This window comes from Talaromyces marneffei, chromosome 1 (genome assembly GCF_009556855.1).
Source record: "Talaromyces marneffei chromosome 1, complete sequence".
Classification (NCBI taxonomy): Eukaryota; Fungi; Ascomycota; class Eurotiomycetes; order Eurotiales; family Trichocomaceae; genus Talaromyces; species Talaromyces marneffei.
The window spans coordinates 5,734,008-5,751,799 of record NC_072348.1 but is presented as its reverse complement, the minus strand read 5'-3'; the positions used below and the strand labels follow the sequence as shown (position 1 = coordinate 5,751,799).

At 47.1% G+C, this 17,792-nt stretch overlaps 6 protein-coding genes across 6 annotated transcripts; 3 read left to right on the top strand and 3 right to left on the bottom strand.

Annotated features, from left to right (window-relative positions):
- Positions 1-5,206: 5,206 nt before the first annotated feature.
- Positions 5,207-5,824, top strand: EYB26_002106 (uncharacterized protein; the record flags this gene model as incomplete). The annotated part of the gene is made up of 2 exons (XM_054261413.1): positions 5,207-5,371; positions 5,423-5,824. The coding sequence occupies 2 exons, from the start codon at positions 5,207-5,209 to the stop codon at positions 5,822-5,824; spliced, it is 567 nt and encodes a 188-aa protein (XP_054117388.1).
- Positions 5,825-5,857: 33 nt separating this feature from the next.
- On the top strand, positions 5,858-6,233 carry EYB26_002105 (uncharacterized protein; the record flags this gene model as incomplete). The annotated part of the gene is made up of 2 exons (XM_054261412.1): positions 5,858-5,934; positions 5,996-6,233. 2 exons carry the CDS (start codon positions 5,858-5,860, stop codon positions 6,231-6,233), a joined length of 315 nt encoding a protein of 104 aa, XP_054117387.1.
- A 973-nt stretch (positions 6,234-7,206) lies between these two features.
- On the bottom strand, positions 7,207-7,518 carry EYB26_002104 (uncharacterized protein; the record flags this gene model as incomplete). Its single annotated transcript, XM_054261411.1, has 1 exon — positions 7,207-7,518. One exon carries the CDS (start codon positions 7,516-7,518, stop codon positions 7,207-7,209), a length of 312 nt encoding a protein of 103 aa, XP_054117386.1.
- A 2,105-nt stretch (positions 7,519-9,623) lies between these two features.
- Positions 9,624-11,649, top strand: EYB26_002103 (uncharacterized protein; the record flags this gene model as incomplete). The annotated part of the gene is made up of 4 exons (XM_054261410.1): positions 9,624-9,627; positions 9,689-10,015; positions 10,087-11,411; positions 11,497-11,649. 4 exons carry the CDS (start codon positions 9,624-9,626, stop codon positions 11,647-11,649), a joined length of 1,809 nt encoding a protein of 602 aa, XP_054117385.1.
- A 219-nt stretch (positions 11,650-11,868) lies between these two features.
- Positions 11,869-14,796, bottom strand: EYB26_002102 (uncharacterized protein; the record flags this gene model as incomplete). Its single annotated transcript, XM_054261409.1, has 5 exons — positions 11,869-12,102; positions 12,188-13,859; positions 13,920-14,313; positions 14,378-14,475; positions 14,540-14,796. The coding sequence occupies 5 exons, from the start codon at positions 14,794-14,796 to the stop codon at positions 11,869-11,871; spliced, it is 2,655 nt and encodes an 884-aa protein (XP_054117384.1).
- Positions 14,797-16,156: 1,360 nt separating this feature from the next.
- Positions 16,157-17,209, bottom strand: EYB26_002101 (uncharacterized protein; the record flags this gene model as incomplete). The annotated part of the gene is made up of 2 exons (XM_054261408.1): positions 16,845-16,864; positions 16,912-17,209. The coding sequence occupies 2 exons, from the start codon at positions 17,207-17,209 to the stop codon at positions 16,845-16,847; spliced, it is 318 nt and encodes a 105-aa protein (XP_054117383.1).
- Between the last annotated feature and the right edge of the window lie 583 nt (positions 17,210-17,792).

Below are 17,792 nucleotides of genomic sequence, written 5' to 3'. Positions count from 1 at the left end.
TGATGACGAGTACAAGCTGCAAAGAGTTATGTCAAGCTAGAAAAAAGAAGAAAGGCAAGAGGAAAAAGAAGCGAAGGATAGGCAAGCAATAGTGTCGATGCGGTAACACATCCACAATGGATAAAAGAAGACCTTTTGGCATGAAGAATTACTCACCGTCAACGGATCCGAGTATGAATCACACAGGCAACTATCCCGTCAACCTGCCGGACCTCCGATATCTGAACGACCGGGCGTGACAAAAATTCCGCGACCACGGCATGCAGAAGAACTTTGTTTCAACTTTCAAGTATTGAGACGAGCGGGTGAGTCGACTGTCAGTGACAGAGATGGACGCTGTGGGTAGGCGCCGACTAGGGTGTGTTGTTTCTTTTTTTTTTTTTTCTTTCTTTCTTTCTTTCTTTCTTTCTTTCTTTGGAAAGAGGGTGTAAGAGAAAGACAAGGTAAGTTGCGGAGTAAAGGTATGTAGTAAGCCAGGACAAAAGGATAAGTGCAGCTTACATAGTGCGTGGGAGACGAACTTTGTGGAAAGAAACCCTGGTATTGAGGGGCAGGGGCAGCAGCAAAAGCAAAGGCAAAGCAAAGATGCAGGGCAATGAGATGCAGGCACCGGGGAAGGCCCCAACGGGGATTATGTGTTAGCGTTGTATCGAGCAAAGAGAAGCGAGGTGAAGGGCCGATCCGAATATAGAACGAGCACCAGTCATGGCGATATCACAGCGCCAGTGATACTCACTGGCATGATCGGAATCTGCCAACCACGGCGGCATGTCGCGGGGCTGTCAGAACGGCGGCAGCGAGTGGACGACTCAGAGGTAGAGCAATTTACGGCGAGCGCCAACGAGCGTGCGCAGTTCGAAGATCTGTCCGGGAGGAAGGGAGCACATCACGGGCGATAGTGGGACAAGCATGCGGGCTTGTCGAGTGGAGATCGCTAGACTGCTTTCATCCTATGTAGGGAGGACTACTGCCAGTCAAAGCACCGAGTCAATACTCATCACGGATTAGCTGCATCGGATCGCAACCGAGTCTGCACATCTCTGAGTCGAGAATTTCGAGGTCTGGTCTATGATGGGGGCAGCTCGTCGAAGAGCACGGCAACGGACTGTTCCTCCTCTTCTCTCTCTTTCCTTCTCTCTCTCTCTTTCTCTGTGTGTGTGTGTGTCGCTCGAAGCCGACAGAACTCTAGAGGTTCATCACCGGGACAGGAGACTAGTCAGTGCACAGTCAGGCAAGAGGACGAGTGAAGAGACAGAGGAGAGCATTGTCGATCTGAGCCAGGACAGTGGCAGACACTAGGCCAGAAGGCAAGAGCGACCATTGGCATAGGGCTTGCCGGCGAAGCAAGAGCAGCGAAGGAAAGCGCGCTGATTGGCCAATGTGGCTTCTTCACACTGCAGCCTTCATCACGGAACGCCAGCCAACCAGCGCGCTGAAGAAGTGTGCCGGCTGCAGACCCCCCGGGAACATCACGGCCCACTGCACTAATTCCTACGCTAATTCGACGCTAAAACAAGGCCCGGCGCGTACGGAGGTTTCTCCATTTTTCTGTTCTACTGTGTACTCGTAGCAGTACGTATCGAGTGTCCAGACACCGTTATATCAGTCGATTGGGCATGGGTTGAGATCAGTATTTGCTGTTGGTGCTGGTGTCGTTGGTCAAGACTCTCACAACAACCATCCTGTGGCTGTGCTTGCCACAGGTATCAATTGAACTTCTCGGGAACATCACGTGTATTCTCGAATGTATTAAGCATGACTGCAGCTGCCCAATCACTTTCCTCCGATGCAATATATCTCATCGGGCTAGTCCCAGTTGGGAAGACATCTCGTCGAGTGGCTGGCCAGTGAAGACACTATGGCAGAGCTCTGCTCCGTACAAAATCGTTGAGAAAGTACAGTGGCAAGTCAAGTGACGGAACAAATTCAACATATCTGCCCAATCACTACCTATCTGGTCAATATACGATAACTTCGTATAGCTACAAACGACATGAGATGTTGGTGACGAAAGAGCGGCTACAGCGTTAGTCAAGACCCTCTTCACCATCACCTCGTGGTACAAATTGCAAAATCAACCAACCAAGAAAAACAAAAATGCGAGAAAAAATAAATAAATAAAAAGACAATGAAAATAACAACGTGCATATTACAATGTACATGCTAATGTATCTCGGCTACTAGGCCACGGGCTAACTGCCTCAGAGACAGAAAGAGTATTCTGTCCGTAATGCATTGCATTGATGTCGATTATTTCAAACTGGACCGACCTGACTGATTGAGGAGGAGGAGGGGGCGGTCGAATACGGTCGACAGCGGTGAGAGGAGGGTTACACGGATATATGGTTAATTTGATGGCTGAGACTCACATCAATTGATAACGGCTTTTTTTATTTTTTTATTTTTTTATTTGTTTATTTTAAGTGTTAATGAATGGTCGACAATCTCTCTTATTCTCAAGACAGAGCAAGATGATGTTTCTGGAAGTGTGCAATGTTCACTTGTACATCAAGTATAACACAGCCCGGTATAATCGGATAATACAGGTGACCTTGTCCGATATACTGACCTCAATTGAATCCGAGCGGGGAAATCCAACATGGGTACTCGGGACATATCTGTATTGAGCAATCAACACGGAATCCCACGAACTAGTGACTGTGACACAAGGGTGTACTCGTAGTCAGTACGTAGTAGTATTTGTTCGCTGAAGAAAAAAAAAAGAGGATTCTCCATCTCCACTTGAGTCTTACGGTCAGACAATAATCAAGGAAATGGATGGATACCACCACACACAAACACGTGATGGATACGATATGCTCCAAGGCACATCAAGCTACTCTGTACTACGAGAGTAGTAAATTAAATAAATATATCGAACGAGCCAATCGCGAAAGAGGATTTGAAAATATTTTTCGTGATATGAATGAATCCTTTCGACTCCGGCACGTAGTGTACTCCGTACCTAGTATAGAACTTGATATCATCACACCTGTGACGTGACTATCCTAGCACAATGTGATTGTGCCCAGTGCACCGATCGAGTCGAGTCATGGACATGGGATCGATTTTCTTGACAGCCGGACTAGAGTACCTAAAAATGTTTAGGCACATACTTAACCGAAAAAAAAAAGTCCAGCCAAGGTTATTATTTTAGTGTGTTTTTAGTATACTATCCCGATTGAGCAAGTACCAGGACGTAGTCAGTACCTCGTCATTTGGTTGAAGTGATGCTGTCCCATGGATTTGTAGGCATCAGCGTTGGAGCTTTGCATTTTTTTTTAGTTTGAACTTTGAGAGTCATGAAGGATGGTTCTATCCACCTCAACAATCAGCATAAGTTTCTAACTAACTTACTCTGTAGTTAGGCATAGGTATCCACTATCACTTCGTGATCCCCGCACATGCGATGCGAGGTGTTGTCATTCCCGCCTTTTTATTGATTTTTGCTTTTTTTTTTTGGGCGGTTTTTCTTTATCTCAATGCACTCGCTAAGAACTTGAAATTTACTTAGTGACAGAGTATATTTAGATGTCAGAACATCCGTATATGGAGATATGCATGGGCCAATGGCCGTCAATATATTGGTTGGATTCTGAAGTTGGTACATACCCACCCCTAACTAAGTACCTAGCGACATCCATGGATCCAGAAAGCCACAGAATCGTCAACCATGGAACCGACAAACGTAATTGTATTTACTACTACGTATATACTGTATGTAGTATAGATAATATCCTTTTATCTTTTTGCATCGCGAAAGGAATCAATCGCTGAGTGCCAAGGGTAGAATTCTATTAATAGTAAATGCCTGCCTACTCTGTAGTATGAACCAGGATTAGGGCTATCCCTGCCCAGTTTCCAGGATACAATGTTACCTGCCTGGATTATGCATGGAAATGCCAACAAATACAGAGCATATGCATGCACATGCAATAAATGCTATGTATACACGGAAGCTATCTCCTTTCGAAAAAAAAGAAGATGGTTTCCATAAAGAACGCGGGGAAGTATGTAGATACTTCCATTGTCAAAGCTCCAGTCGAAATACGTAGCTGCAAGACGCCGATTGATTTGATAGGCGATGGGACCAATTGCAAGCATTCAAATGCTCATGGAAGGACTTCGTTATCTTTAGCAGATAGAATGAGTGATTTTGAGATCCATTGACCGTAGAGAATGGGGAGAGAACAGGCGCAGCCCTGGCAGTACTGTACGCGCCATATCATACCGTGTCATGCAATATCCTTGAATCCCTCGGTACAATGCGCATGAATCCAGCTCCATACATACCGATAAAGAAAAAAAAATCGCAACGTCGTCCGATATCGCAAGGAAGACCGAAACGGCATTTGGACAATTCACCTCGTGTAACATTGTGTAACCCATCTCCATGCACACACCAGGTCATATTTATACATACCGAGTAGTCCATTGCTAATCAGGGAACCCTATGCGTAGTGTTTCTACTTGTGACTTATCATACACTTACAGTACATGTAGTTGACCAGTTGGTGCAGGTGGCGGTAGGGCTTGTTGAACGTGATGGATGATGTATCCAAGGCATGTACATAAGTATATACGTATCGTATCGCAAATTCATAGATACTTAGATATTAGATTAGGCTCAAGTCAGATAACGGATAGGCATATGTCTACACGGCAGTAACTCCAACTCTTAATCGCTTCCAAATGAGCGTTGGACCTGACAGTTGATGGCTACATCTGGCATCACTCACCGAGAGGTGGCTGGACCAAGTCGCACAACCACGTGGAAGAGAAAAAAGACTATTTAACCTCGGAGATGATCTGATATGTACTCCGTAAAGTCAATTGAATTTTGAACTTCCTTTTCTTCAAATGTTGTACGAGTATACGAGTAAAATATGACTATCAGATAGGCGGAGAATGTGATATCACATTCACCGTCCTGATTGTCGACGAGACAATCCAAGGTGATTTAACTTTGAATATTTTCCCAAGAAGTGATATATCCGATAATCAGATTACCTGGGCAATTTGAAATAACGTTCTTAGCAGTTGTATCTCCAGATCGAGAATATTGTTAGGGCTTTCACTTCTGAAAATAAAGTTGTCGATACATGACATCATCGTCGTCGCGTCGTCTACATCTCAAGCTACATCAACTTAACCATTGACCTATGAATACGAAATATGACAATTCACCAAGCTGGCCAGACACAAAATGTCCAAGAGAACGCTCGATGCATACCTTAAACCCCCTCGATCAGCTGCAATAGACGCCTCTTCATCCAAGAAACTTAAAGAGACCGTTCCAGCTTCAGAGGATACGAAACCAAACTCAGAAGCCTCAAAGCCAGCAGATACATATCCCTCCTACCCATTTTCTGTCAGTCCCCTCCAATCTCATACCGCCATGCCACAGCCCTGAAGACGACAGCACCCGCCTGAGCACCGAAGGAAATCAACGACTAACTCATCTAGAGCTGCAGTACTACAAGCTATCCTGCTCCCAACAGCACGTGCAGATAGATACTTCAAATTCCTGCGACGAGCGTTGTTGTTCCACCGCGTGAAGTACACGGTAAAACCCCGACCAAAGGAGACACTCATCAACACGCCCTACACAGCCGTCTTCGGCGTCGATGGCACATCCTACTTCTCTTTACCCCCAGGTCAAAAGGGAGGAACCAAAATCTTCCTCGACTGGTGGAAAGAAAGCAGTGTCTATCAAATCTATCCTGCATCTTTCAAGGACTCCAATGGAGATGGCATCGGTGATCTCAGGGGAATCATTTCCAAACTTGACTACATCCAGGGACTCGGCGTGGATATTGTTTAGTTAAACCCGATTTTTAACTCTCCCCAATTCGACATGGGATATGGCACCTCCGGCTACTACGACATCCATCCACACTGTGGAACGATATCGTGTCCCGTTACCATTGAAAGGTTTAGAAAATTTTAAACTATATAATGGGTTCTATTCGTGCAACCAGCTAATCTACAGCAGCCCCAAAACAGTGAAGAATGAGGACGTGCAAAACGTATCAACGCATCTCCAAAACAAGATACACATGCGCACCACGCCCCTGCTCATTATTTCTAGATTCCCTACCCCAACACGTCGAACAGCCCTGAACGACTGGATAAGCCACAGTTTCGGGTTGGTTAATTACTACGTCTCTGGCGATGATAGCATTTCCTATCATTCCGACGATGAGGCCCATTACATATCCCAACATCGCTAATCCGACGTTTGGAGCAAGACGGGACATTTTTTTCCCTTTGTAAATGAAACACAAGCCTGCCGCCGGCACCTCTTATACTACTGGCAAATATAAGCCACTTAGACTACCGCTTGGGTCTGGTGATATGGTCATTACGGAAGCGATATGCAATCTAATTGGCTGCATTCCATACCGAAACGGAAGGGAGGGTGGTCTGAGAGTTGGGCGATTAGTATCACGCTGAGAAAAGCGGTTGTGCGGAGGGGAATATAGAATTATTATAGATACAACTCTGGATATGGGGGTTGTATAGGTGGAATGGGAGAGGGAAGGAGATGATTTTGGCTGCTTGAGGGTGTGCGTTTGTGATCTCGCGAGGGGAGACTATTGTGGAGGATCGTTGGGTGAGCGATATGGTGAGAGAGTACACAAAGCAAACTTGCTGAGCATGTCCTGTGTATATGTAAGCTGTATTCAGGATAACTTAATTAATGTATGGAGATAGTCCTTTTATTCGTCAATATCAATACTAGACATGTAGGTTTAGAGGTCCCCGAATTCGCCGACATCCTCGTTCGCAATTTGTTTACTATTTTATTGTGCTCCTCCTTGTGGGGATTAGCAACGACTTTTATACTCCGTATAGGATATACCGTAGGCGCTTAAGCTTCAGGGTTGCTGCGGAGCGCCCACGCAGCAATGGCTCGAGACGAGTCATTAAGTCCGAGTCTCCGGAATAGAATAGGCAATCGATTTGGAGTGGTTCTTTTCTTTGTTATTTATTTCTCTTAATTAGAGATTCTCTTCCTTCTCTTCAACATACTTTCACCCCTGCAACACATTACAGTATATGCATATATGCAACTGTTGAATTGGATGCAATGTATAGTACATATGGCATGAGCTTCATGCTATAAACACACAAAATGCTCAGAAATTGAACACAGTGAGAAGACAGAACCCAACAAATAACTACTGTCTGGCGACCAATTAATTAAGGAACATCATTCGCAGCAGAGACCATATCATGGTCTCCTCCCTTGGACACCAACCCCTGTCTCGCGGCTTTGTTCCCATCACTAAACTGCTTGGGATCCGGCTGGGGGTTTCCCTCCTGGTCCATGTGAAGCTCTAGTTGAGTCTCGGGTCCCCATGCCGTAGCGTTTGATGCCAACTCGGGATTCGTTACGGCTCTCTCACGCATTCGGGCCTCCCACTTGCGGTCTTGAGTCACGCCACGGATTCGACGCTGCTGATCAGCACGCTCGGGGTAGCGGATTGCTGTGTCGGTTTTGGATGATGGCATTGCGTTGGTGCCGCCGGGTCAATAGTGCAGTCAAGGGTGGACTTGGATATTCAAGGAACAAAACTTCAAATGTTCTTTTTTGGAAAAGCTTGATTCAGACGGGAAGGACTGGAACCTTTCGAATGACCTGTCTGGACAGATATTTATGTCCTCCGTCCGTGGCAAGTGATTCAAACATGACGGGATTCTGCATCATCAATGATACAACAGATTCTCATCGTTACCACGCCTCTCGCCTTATAGAATCGGTCGACTACAGTGGCCGAGGCGAGGCATCGATTGGCCGGGGCAGATACGCAGCCGCGCAACCAGCAGTGAGCTGTCATGTCGTGTTAGAAACAGTACTTCACGCAGAAGCGAGAGTTGGACGAGAGTCATTCACAAGGCGTCGCTGTTGACAGTCAGACAATCAGGTTGTTGTTGTTGTTGTTTTGATACGGTCGGAGGCAGCCGAACTAGCTCCCGCCACGGTTGGCAAATCGTGCCTCGGGGGATGGTTTATCCGTCCAGCTGAGAAACAAAACATCCAACCAAACACCGATCGACTTAAGCTTAGCTTAGCCTCTTGGGAGAAATCGAAATGGATGGAGAGTTTGCGCCATTGTGGACCCAGATGTGCTGATAAGACATCCCCGAGTAGTACGTACGTACGTACTACGGAGTAGGCACGGAGTAGGTATCTCCTCCTTGCTCTTATCCTCGTCGCTCGCAGAATGTACTACATACGGAGCATGTCAAACCACCTCATGAGGCGTCGGGCTACTCCCTAATAGTAAGGTCCGTCTGTCCTACGCCGACGATATGCGAACAAAGACGGCATATGGACAATTTAACACACGAAATGCGGTTGCGATAAGACCAAATAAGCTATCCTGCCAAGCCAATCACAGCCTTAGCATTCGACGCCACAAGTATCGTGCGACCTCAACGCTGACCTCCTTTTGACACTGTGAACCTCGGCGGATCAGACAGACCGAAGGAGTTGAATCTACGACTTTGGGTTGTGCAGTATAGTATTGCTTGCTTTCGATACTGACCGAAACAAGGATCCATGCACGGAAACAAACCATTCTTCAGCAACGACGCATGCATCGATGATAGACACAAGGGAAAGATCTCGATAAGTGAGAGCAGTCCCACATTCTCTTTCCAACGTTGCATCTGGCTACGAGGGCTCCGTGCTCTCGAGCCACTCACATTGACGCGATAATCACCAAAATATATGCAAATCTTGCATCTTCTGCCCGTCCTGCTAGTCGACTGAGCGAATCTCCCGTCGAACCCAATCATGTCGACTGCCTTCTGTTTTTAGCTTTATCAGGACGCAGCATCAACTAAGCACTAAGCTCTGGCTACTAATTATTCGAATCTCTGGGTTCTCACTCGGTCCTCTTGCGCCATGTATGTTGCGTCCAATGCAATGGCCGACTTTCGTACCTTGATCATCTTTCTTTCTGATTATTCGCCGTGCTATTCATATGGAAAAGCTCCAATTGGCCGTCGTGTATGGTCCGAGCGACTTCTAGAAGAAGAATATGTCCGACCTTCCAGATCCGGCTGGCCAACAATTCGCATGGCGAAGTACTCTTTGATCGAGATTCCAGCGGCGAGTCTCAGATAGTTCGCAGCGACAGACTGGGGGAGGTCGTCTGTGAATCGTTTCAGTGTAACCCTTCGCAAAACAAAGAATCCTAACAAACCAGAGGCTCTTATCAGGGATTTCTAACTTGTTAAGGTGTCCTCCGTTCCATCAATCATGTTTAATTTTATTATCTAATTATCTAATTATAACTAACTTAAGTTGCATGCTAAGTTATGAAGTGACTAGTCAACTAACTAACTAACTAGTTAGCTAATATTGCAAATTGCCTCCTCACCAAGGCGGACCCATTGGAGAAAACGTGTTTTGCAGTTGTCCGTCCCACGCCCAGGAATTAATTAGTTGATGGCACGGGTACAATCTCCTGTCAGTGTGGTCGTCGTGCAGATAAAGAGTCGTCTCTCGCCCGCCTTCCTCGATTGAAACGCTTCTTTCTCCCCAGTCAGACCGACCACCCTGTCGCAAGTGCTCTTTCCAGTCCAGAGCCTCCTTCCACTGTCTCAAAATGGGTTTGATTTCACCAACAGCATTCACTTGATTGTGAGATTGAGACTGACGCATGCCATGCAGCTACCAACGCAGGAGAAAATGTCATTGCCGACATGATCGCCACTCGACCTCCCCCAGAGGTCGTCGAGCAGATCGCGGCTCATGACTCGGTTCACATCCCCCACGACGCCTCTGAGAAAGTCGCAGTCGCTGACATCGCCTCCTCGAGCGACGAAGACGACGAGAAACCTCTCCCCACCGAAGAGGAGAAGGCGACTTTGCGCAAAGTCTCCGACGACTTGAGCTTTGTCGCGTTTGCTCTCTGTCTTGTCGAGTTTGCGGAGCGTGCTTCCTACTATGGTGCTCAGAATGTTTTTTCCAACTTTGTGGAGTTTCCTCTTCCAAAGGGTATGTCCAATACTACTCTATAGTACTCTATAGTATTGTCTATGGATGGGACTAATTTTATGTATGTGCAGATGGTAATGGAGCTGGTGCCCCTCCCAAAGGCACCCAAGAAACTGCTGGAGCATTGAACATGGGTCTCCAAGCCGCCTCCGGTTTCGTTCTTCTCTTCCAGTTCCTTGCATACATTATTCCCATCTTCGGCGGTTGGTGGGCAGATGTCAAAGTCGGTCGATACTATGCTATTGTTGTTGGTGTTTTGATCTGTGGTCTCGCGCATATCATCCAAATCTTCGGTGCCATTCCTGCTGTCCTGCAACGGGGAACGTCAAACTCCGCACCCCCATTCATCATCGGTCTGTTGATCTTGGCCGTTGGTGCTGGTATCTTCAAACCCAACATTGCTCCTACCGTTCTCGATCAGACGCTCCATTCCAAGGAGTTTGTCAAGACCTTGAAGAGTGGCGAGAGGGTCATTGTCTCTCCTGAGTTGACCGCAACTCGCACCATGCTCATCTTCTATGGTGCCGTCAACCTCGGTGCCTTTTACATGCTTGCAACCTCCTATGCTGAGAAGGACGTCGGCTACTGGCTCGTTTTCCTGCTCTCGGGTATCATCTACTTCCTTCTGCCCATTCTATTGTTCGTCATGTATAAGCGTACCAAGAAGTCTCCTCCATCTGGCTCCGATCTCACCAGTGCCTTCAAGATCGTCGGAACTGCCCTCAAGAGAAGCAAGTTCCAGTTTTGGAAGAAAGGATTCTGGGACTCCGCCAAACCCTCCGTCCTGGCCCAGCAAGGCATCACAGTCAGCTGGAGCGACAAACTGGTGGACGATGTCAAGCGAACCATCGATGCATGCCACATCTTCTTCTTCTTCCCCATCTACAACCTGAACGACGGCGGTATCGGATCCGTCCCTTCCAACCAGGGAGCTGCCATGATCACCAACGGTGCCCCCAATGATCTGCTCACCAACTTCAACCCGCTCACCATCATTATCTTTGTGCCATTCCTCAGCTACGTGTTTTATCCCATGCTGCAACGCTTCGGATTCAAGTTGGGGCCCATCGACAAGCTGACTATTGGTTTCCTCTTGGCTGCCGCTGCCGGTGCCTTTGGCGCTGTTATTCAACACTACGTGTACAATCTGTCTCCTTGTGGGTACTATGCTTCAACCTGCGACGAAGTTGCACCCATCTCGATCTGGTGGCAGATCCCCAACAACGTTCTGAGCGCCATGTCCGAGTGCTTTGCCAACGTCACTGCTTATGAACTTGCGTACTCGCGAGCTCCTCCTTCAATGCGAGGTCTCGTTATGGCTGTTTTCTTGTTTATGACTGCTCTTTCAGCTGCTCTGGGTGAAATCCTGCTTCCTATTCAGATTGACCCTTACTTGGTATGTGCCTGGCTGCCCTTTCTTGTCGTCTTTTTCCCGATTAGTATATACCCCCCATGACTAACGTATGATATCTATATAATAGATCTGGCTCTGGGCTGCCCCCGCCGTCGCTCTTGTTCTTCAGACCATCTGGCTCAACATTCACTTCCGTCACTTGAACAACGAGGAATTCTTGACCAATGAGATCCTTGAGGAGGCCCCTGTCACCAAGGAGGTTCAGGAGATCAAGGTCTAACTGAACTGAATATCCTATAATGAGCGAAGCTGAGAAAGGGGAGTCGATTGATGGTAATAGGGTAACTTGATAGTTAGTGGGGGAAGGGTGCGACGAACTAATGAGTCATGGGTGTAAATCTTAATTGGCTAGAACATTACTAGAAAATACAATAATAGCCAACGTTAATTCTATAACCACTATACCCTCTTCTCATCATCATCGTATTTTTTTTTCTTCTTAATACAGATAAGGCAATGCCGCCTGCAACCACAACTTCCGCGACGAACTCCCAATATACACCGTCTTGGGATACTCCGTCACGACCCAATCCTGAGAAACAACATCCCAACTCGATATGTCGCGTCGCATCAGCACGACACTGAACTCTTTCGTCTCATTGGGTTGCAAGGTGATACGATCAAAGCCTCGAAGGACGACGGGAGGATCGTCGGGGCCTCCGTGGGATATATACTATTTCCAAACAAAAAAAACAAAAACAAAAAAAGTCAGAACATTTTTACATACCAACGACTACCTAAGAGGAAGGGAGACTTACAAGTTGAGGCACTTCATCCCCCACCACAGATCCCGTATTCATGATATTAGCAGTCACAACCGCAACCTCTTCATATAGTCCCGGATTGCCGCCCGGCGCGCCCCCGGCTGCGAGCAGAGGCTGTGGAGCGGCGGATGTCGCGTTGTTTGGTAGATATTCATGGATCTCCAGACCATAGTGTCGATCACCAGACGACCTGGCTGGATCCGTCGTGTTTAGCCACGGATAAAGAAACAAAGGGATCTTGCGAATCGAATGGGGGAAAAGGTAATTGGACCAATGTCTGCTGAAGTTCGAGCCTGATGGGGCAGGTTCCGTGAGTCCAGTGGTGGACGTGTAGGGGGCTGCGTTTCGAAGTGGTCTAATCCTGATGTTGGAATATGCGAACGTGGTATAACTCAAACCAAACCCGAATTCATAGGCAGGGGCAACACCCGCTCTGTCAAAGCCACGATAATCGATAAATAGACCTTCCGTGAAATCGATCTGTGGCGCCTTCACCCCGTTGTTCGGTTTATACAAGATGTCTGTGGTATAATCTTCACGTGCCATTGCCCATGTAAAGGGACTCTTGCCGCCGGGGTTTACGTTGCCGTACAGGACGTCTGTGATGGAATTTCCGCTTTCCTGGCCGGGCATACCTGCCCACAGGATTGCAGTCACATTGGGGTTGTCGTGCCAATCACCTACAAGAACGGGGCCGCCGCTGTGGATGACTATCACAGTATTAGGGTTTTGAGAAGCGACGGTTTTGATGAGTGTGTTCCCATCTCGCCAGAGTGTGAGATTGTTGCGATCACCTTTGTTTCCGTCGACGACGACGAATTCTTCGCCTGAATCGGAGTTGACAAATACAAGGGATACGTCGGCCTGGGAAGCGAGGGCCTGGATTTTGTCGTATGCCCAGTCGTCTGTCACGGAAGCGACCATGCCAACGCCTTTGCCCAGAATTTCTTGCTTGATGGCCTCTTCTGGAGTCACAATGTAGGGAAAATTGGCTGTACCACTTCCCCAGCCCGTGGCGAGGTTGCCATTGTCGCAGCCATGATCCGCGCAACCATTGATACCTACCGGATCAGCGCGGGCATCCGAGCCGAATATCGCCGTGAATTTCTCTTTGCCGCTCAGTGGAAGAGCGCGGTTTGTATTCTTGAGGAGCACTGTACTCTCCGCACCAATCTTGCGAATCAGGGAGGCGTGGTTGCCGCGTACATTGACTCGCTCATTGATTTTGCCAACACCATACTCTGGCCCCGCCATTGCATATATCGGACCGTACTTATTACGAGTCCACGAATTGAAATTGATAGGAACCTGGAATTTGTCTCTGCCGACTTTGTAATATGCAGCCATGATGCGAACCGCCATATCATCGATTCGATACGTCGGTACAGTCCCGTTGACGACCGAGATGGTCAAATTAGTGCCCCAGTATGAATCGCCAGAGTCGAAAAAGGTGTCACCGGGCATGGACATGTCGAGGCCGGCCAGCGTACTGCTTACGCCGGATGTGTGTGCACCCCAGTCGCTCATGACGAAGCCCTGGAAATCGAGTTCACGTTTGAGGAGCTTGTTTAAGGTGTAACTGTTGGCACAGCCATAGCTGTTGTTGACTTGGTTGTAGGAGCACATGATTGACCCAACCCCGGCGCGGACAGCGTCTGCAAATGGCCTTCAAAGTATTAGCTGATGGGGTTTCTCCACCAAATGAACAGGGGAGACTCAGACGTACCATAGATACAACTCATGCATCGTCCTATCATCAACATTACTACTCGCACTCGCAGTAATATTATACCCATACCCATTCGCCTCCCCTACCAGCCGAAAATGCTCCTGCTCATTCAGAATATAATGTTTTGCGCACGCAATCACGCCCGCATCTTGTATCCCCTTTATTGTTTCCGCCATCATTACACCAGTATTCATCGGATCGGGACTGAATCCTTCCCAGTTTCGGCCTCCTTCGGGTGTTCTGCCTAAAGGGCCGGAGACGGGGCCGAGTTGGATGTCGACACCCTTGGAATTGAATTCTTTGCCCATTGCGCGGCCGCGCAGGTACGCGAGGGAGCGGTCCCAGGTTGCGGCTATGTTGACGCCGGCTGGGAAGGCGGAGTTGTAGTCACCTGTCATTGTGATTGTATTAGTTATGTATCCTTTCTTTTTGTTTTATCCTGGTGAGATATGTACTGAAGCGTATGCCCATAGGTCCATCTTGAAGACAGAGGCCTCGGAATCCTAGGCGTGGGATTGAGCCCGTTTCGCCAACACAGGAGCCTTGCATCCACCTTCATCCCAATCCCCAAGTAAGCAATGTGTAATATTCTCTCAGGCTCATGGATAGACACTCACCCAGTACCAGTCGTCAGATTCACCTTCTCAGCAAGAGTAAGCTTGCCCACGAAATCTCTCGCCCTTTCATATGCTTCCGCCCATTCGCCTTTGCCGTCACTCCAGGGCGAGGGATAGTACGGTGGTGAGTATGCTTCATCATTCTTCCCCTTCGTATTAGACGACGATATGTTTTTGTGTGTGTGAGTAGTTGTAAGCTCCTGTCCAGCAACCAGTACCGAGGAACTCAATAACGTCGTCAACCAGAGTACACGCATTATCATAAATATTCATAAAAGCATGCAGAATAAAGAAATATTGCAGTCAAATGTGTGACCAGGATCGAGCGACGGACGTAGATATAGGATTTGTTTTCAACTTTTCAATCATGTCATCATCTCGGCCAAGGTATCCAGGTACGCACATACCTTGCAATGAATTATGTTCTGTTCCGGGTCCAATCAGGCTGTCCAGGCGTGCTCCTTGCCTTTTGATTACACGTGCCTGGATTGTTATGTTTGTGGCAACTGACAAGGAAAGGAAGGAATGGATTGTATCATCCCTTCCTTCCAGGCATGTTCCGAGGTGGAGCTAGGGTTAGATTTGATGCTGGCTGTTGGTTATTTTGCATTGCTGAGTTAGTTTATGCATTCTATGTGTTTCTGGATTGGTATATAACTATTCTAGAGAGTGGACTCAGTGTACCACATACATTGTAACGTACTCGAATTTCTAAATTAATGTTCCGGTTTCTTTTGTAGTCTACCAGATCCACTTCGAAGGTTACAATTCTCAGTCAAAGCTGGTCAAGTTGCATATTAGTGCTCAATATCATTGATTATAATCAGTGGACTGCGTAATGAATGCTAATGTTCAAGTAACTACTTTTTTGATGTGAACAAGAGAGCGATGCAAAATGCCTTGCTTGTTTGAACATCTTCAGACTAATCGGGAAAGCCGATCACCAAAGCCCTAATTGCGGTTAACCCTAAATTTGTCCATGAAATTAAGAACTACGCTTCAAAATGAGGATTAACGCGCTACAAATGTATTGATGACAAAATATAACTTTTCTTTTGTAATGGAGCAAGTCACCTTTTGAGAACATATTTCTTAATTTGTCTTTTCGCCTGCCGCTGGTGTCTCTACAAATACAATTCTACTTAAAATCCATCAAATGCAGCTAGGGCGTAGTAGCACGAAATAGGAGTAGGGTACGATTCTTAGGGTAAACGTATATATCGATATTGTTCGCAGTTAACTAACTACATGGAGCTATCCGCATTGTCATTCATGTCCCGGCATTGCTCTATGTTAATATACGTTAACATATAAAATATATGATATATCGTCCAATCATATTTATCCGTAAGATATACTTCGTATCTTATCATCTTTTCGTATATTTCAGGATATCTTTGGTCACGTGCTCCTTTTGATCCAATCATTGCGTTTCCTCGACGCTGCCATCACCGGATTTGGGATAGCTGTAATGTAATCCTGTCTGTCGATGAAAAAAAAAGAAACAAGAAAAAACGACCACGAATTGAATTTACTACTATCCACTCTTTTTTAAATTAAGCGTCATTTTCAAGGTAGCAGCGTCGCAGCTATGAAGTCCTGCCGAATGCTCCATGCTCAAGCATCACAGTCGTGGTATTTCCCCAGCTTGAAGAGCTTCTTGGCATTCTCTCGACCGACGTCGAGATACTGCTGTGGGCCACCCAGTGCCTTGGTCAAGTTGTCTTTGTCCTTGTCATACCAACCTGCGCCCTCCTCAATTTTCTCATAAGGAGAGTCCACACTGAACAAGATGCGGTCCGCACCGAAATAGTCACAAACAAATTTCACGGTTTCGGTCGAGAAATGACCCGAAGTGGTGACGTAGATGTTGTTCTTGAAGTAATACAATAAAGGCTTCCGGGACATCGTATCTCCACGGGAATCGGCAAGAGGGCGCTCCACATCCTCAAGCCAGTGATTGGTTCTCCAGAGGTCCTGAGGAATTCTTTCACCCAAGTGACCGAGAATAAGCTTCAATTTTGGGTTCCGGTCGAAGACTCCGTTGGTGATTAGACCCATCGTGTGTAGAGCCACATCCTGGGCAAACGAAATGGGAGGCCCGATCAGGTAGCGGCGATCTTTGAAGAAGGTATCAAAAACCTTTCCAGAGGGTGCGGACGGGTGCAGATACACAGGAACGTCAAGCTCAACGCACTTCTGCCAGAACACGTCGTAGGATGGATGATCATAGAAAATGTAGGTCTCCCCATCCGTACCAGCATGCTGCCAGTTGTTCAGCAGAGCGCCATGAAACCCGAGCTTCTTAACACAACGCTCGAGCTCCTGTCCTGCTTGCACTGGGTCATGCATCGACAGGGCAGCAAAGGCACCCATGCGATCCCGGTGATCTTTAATCTCGTTGTAGATCCAGTTGTTGACATCAGTGGCATGCTTTTCAGCCTTAGCCTTGTCAGCGATGCCTTGTACACCAGGGACGGTCAACGAATAGATGGTATACCCAATACCATTTTTGTTCGAAATGTCAAGCCGTCCACCGGTAGGACTTTTGATTTCACTTAAATACCGATCGAGGTCCTTGGGAGCGATGTACAAGGCAGCCTGCTCCCGGCTTTTGTCGGCCAAGGCAGGGATCTCATAGGCCTCTTCGAAGGAAACTTTTCCGCGCATGATGATAGATCCCTATGGGTGGCAAGGAATTTATAGTACTATAAAGGGGTAAGTGTAAGAAGTGTAACAATGCTTTTAACAACTGACCATCTGAGGAGATATAGCTCATACTTTTATGTTTCTGTAGCGACGTCGCCATGAGATAATGATGTGCACTGTGGCAGTCTGTCTAATGTAATGGGACTGGACGCTTTCGGAAGTCGGCGGGCCTGCATCCAGCCAAAGCAATGAGCCCGGCTGGTTGAGGGCTAGACCAGGATTCCGAAAGCCCAGTTTTTAATGCAAAGCTTTAATAAAACATCATACACTACTATGTACAAGACGGCATATGGCCCAAGTGGATGGCGTTGACAGGGGAAGTAATTTTCCGATTTCGGATTCCCGCTTCTCTAGCTACACGAAAGACGCGAACCAAAATATCTTAAGGATCCCAAATCTCAAAGATACAACTGCATGATTCGATGAATCCCATGTTCACAAAAAACCCCAGAAAGAGTATTTCCATGGGACTAAAATCGAGAATGTAAAAGCTTTGCTGCCAGTTTCGTGAACTCACCATGTCCTTCGGATGGAAAGTACTCGA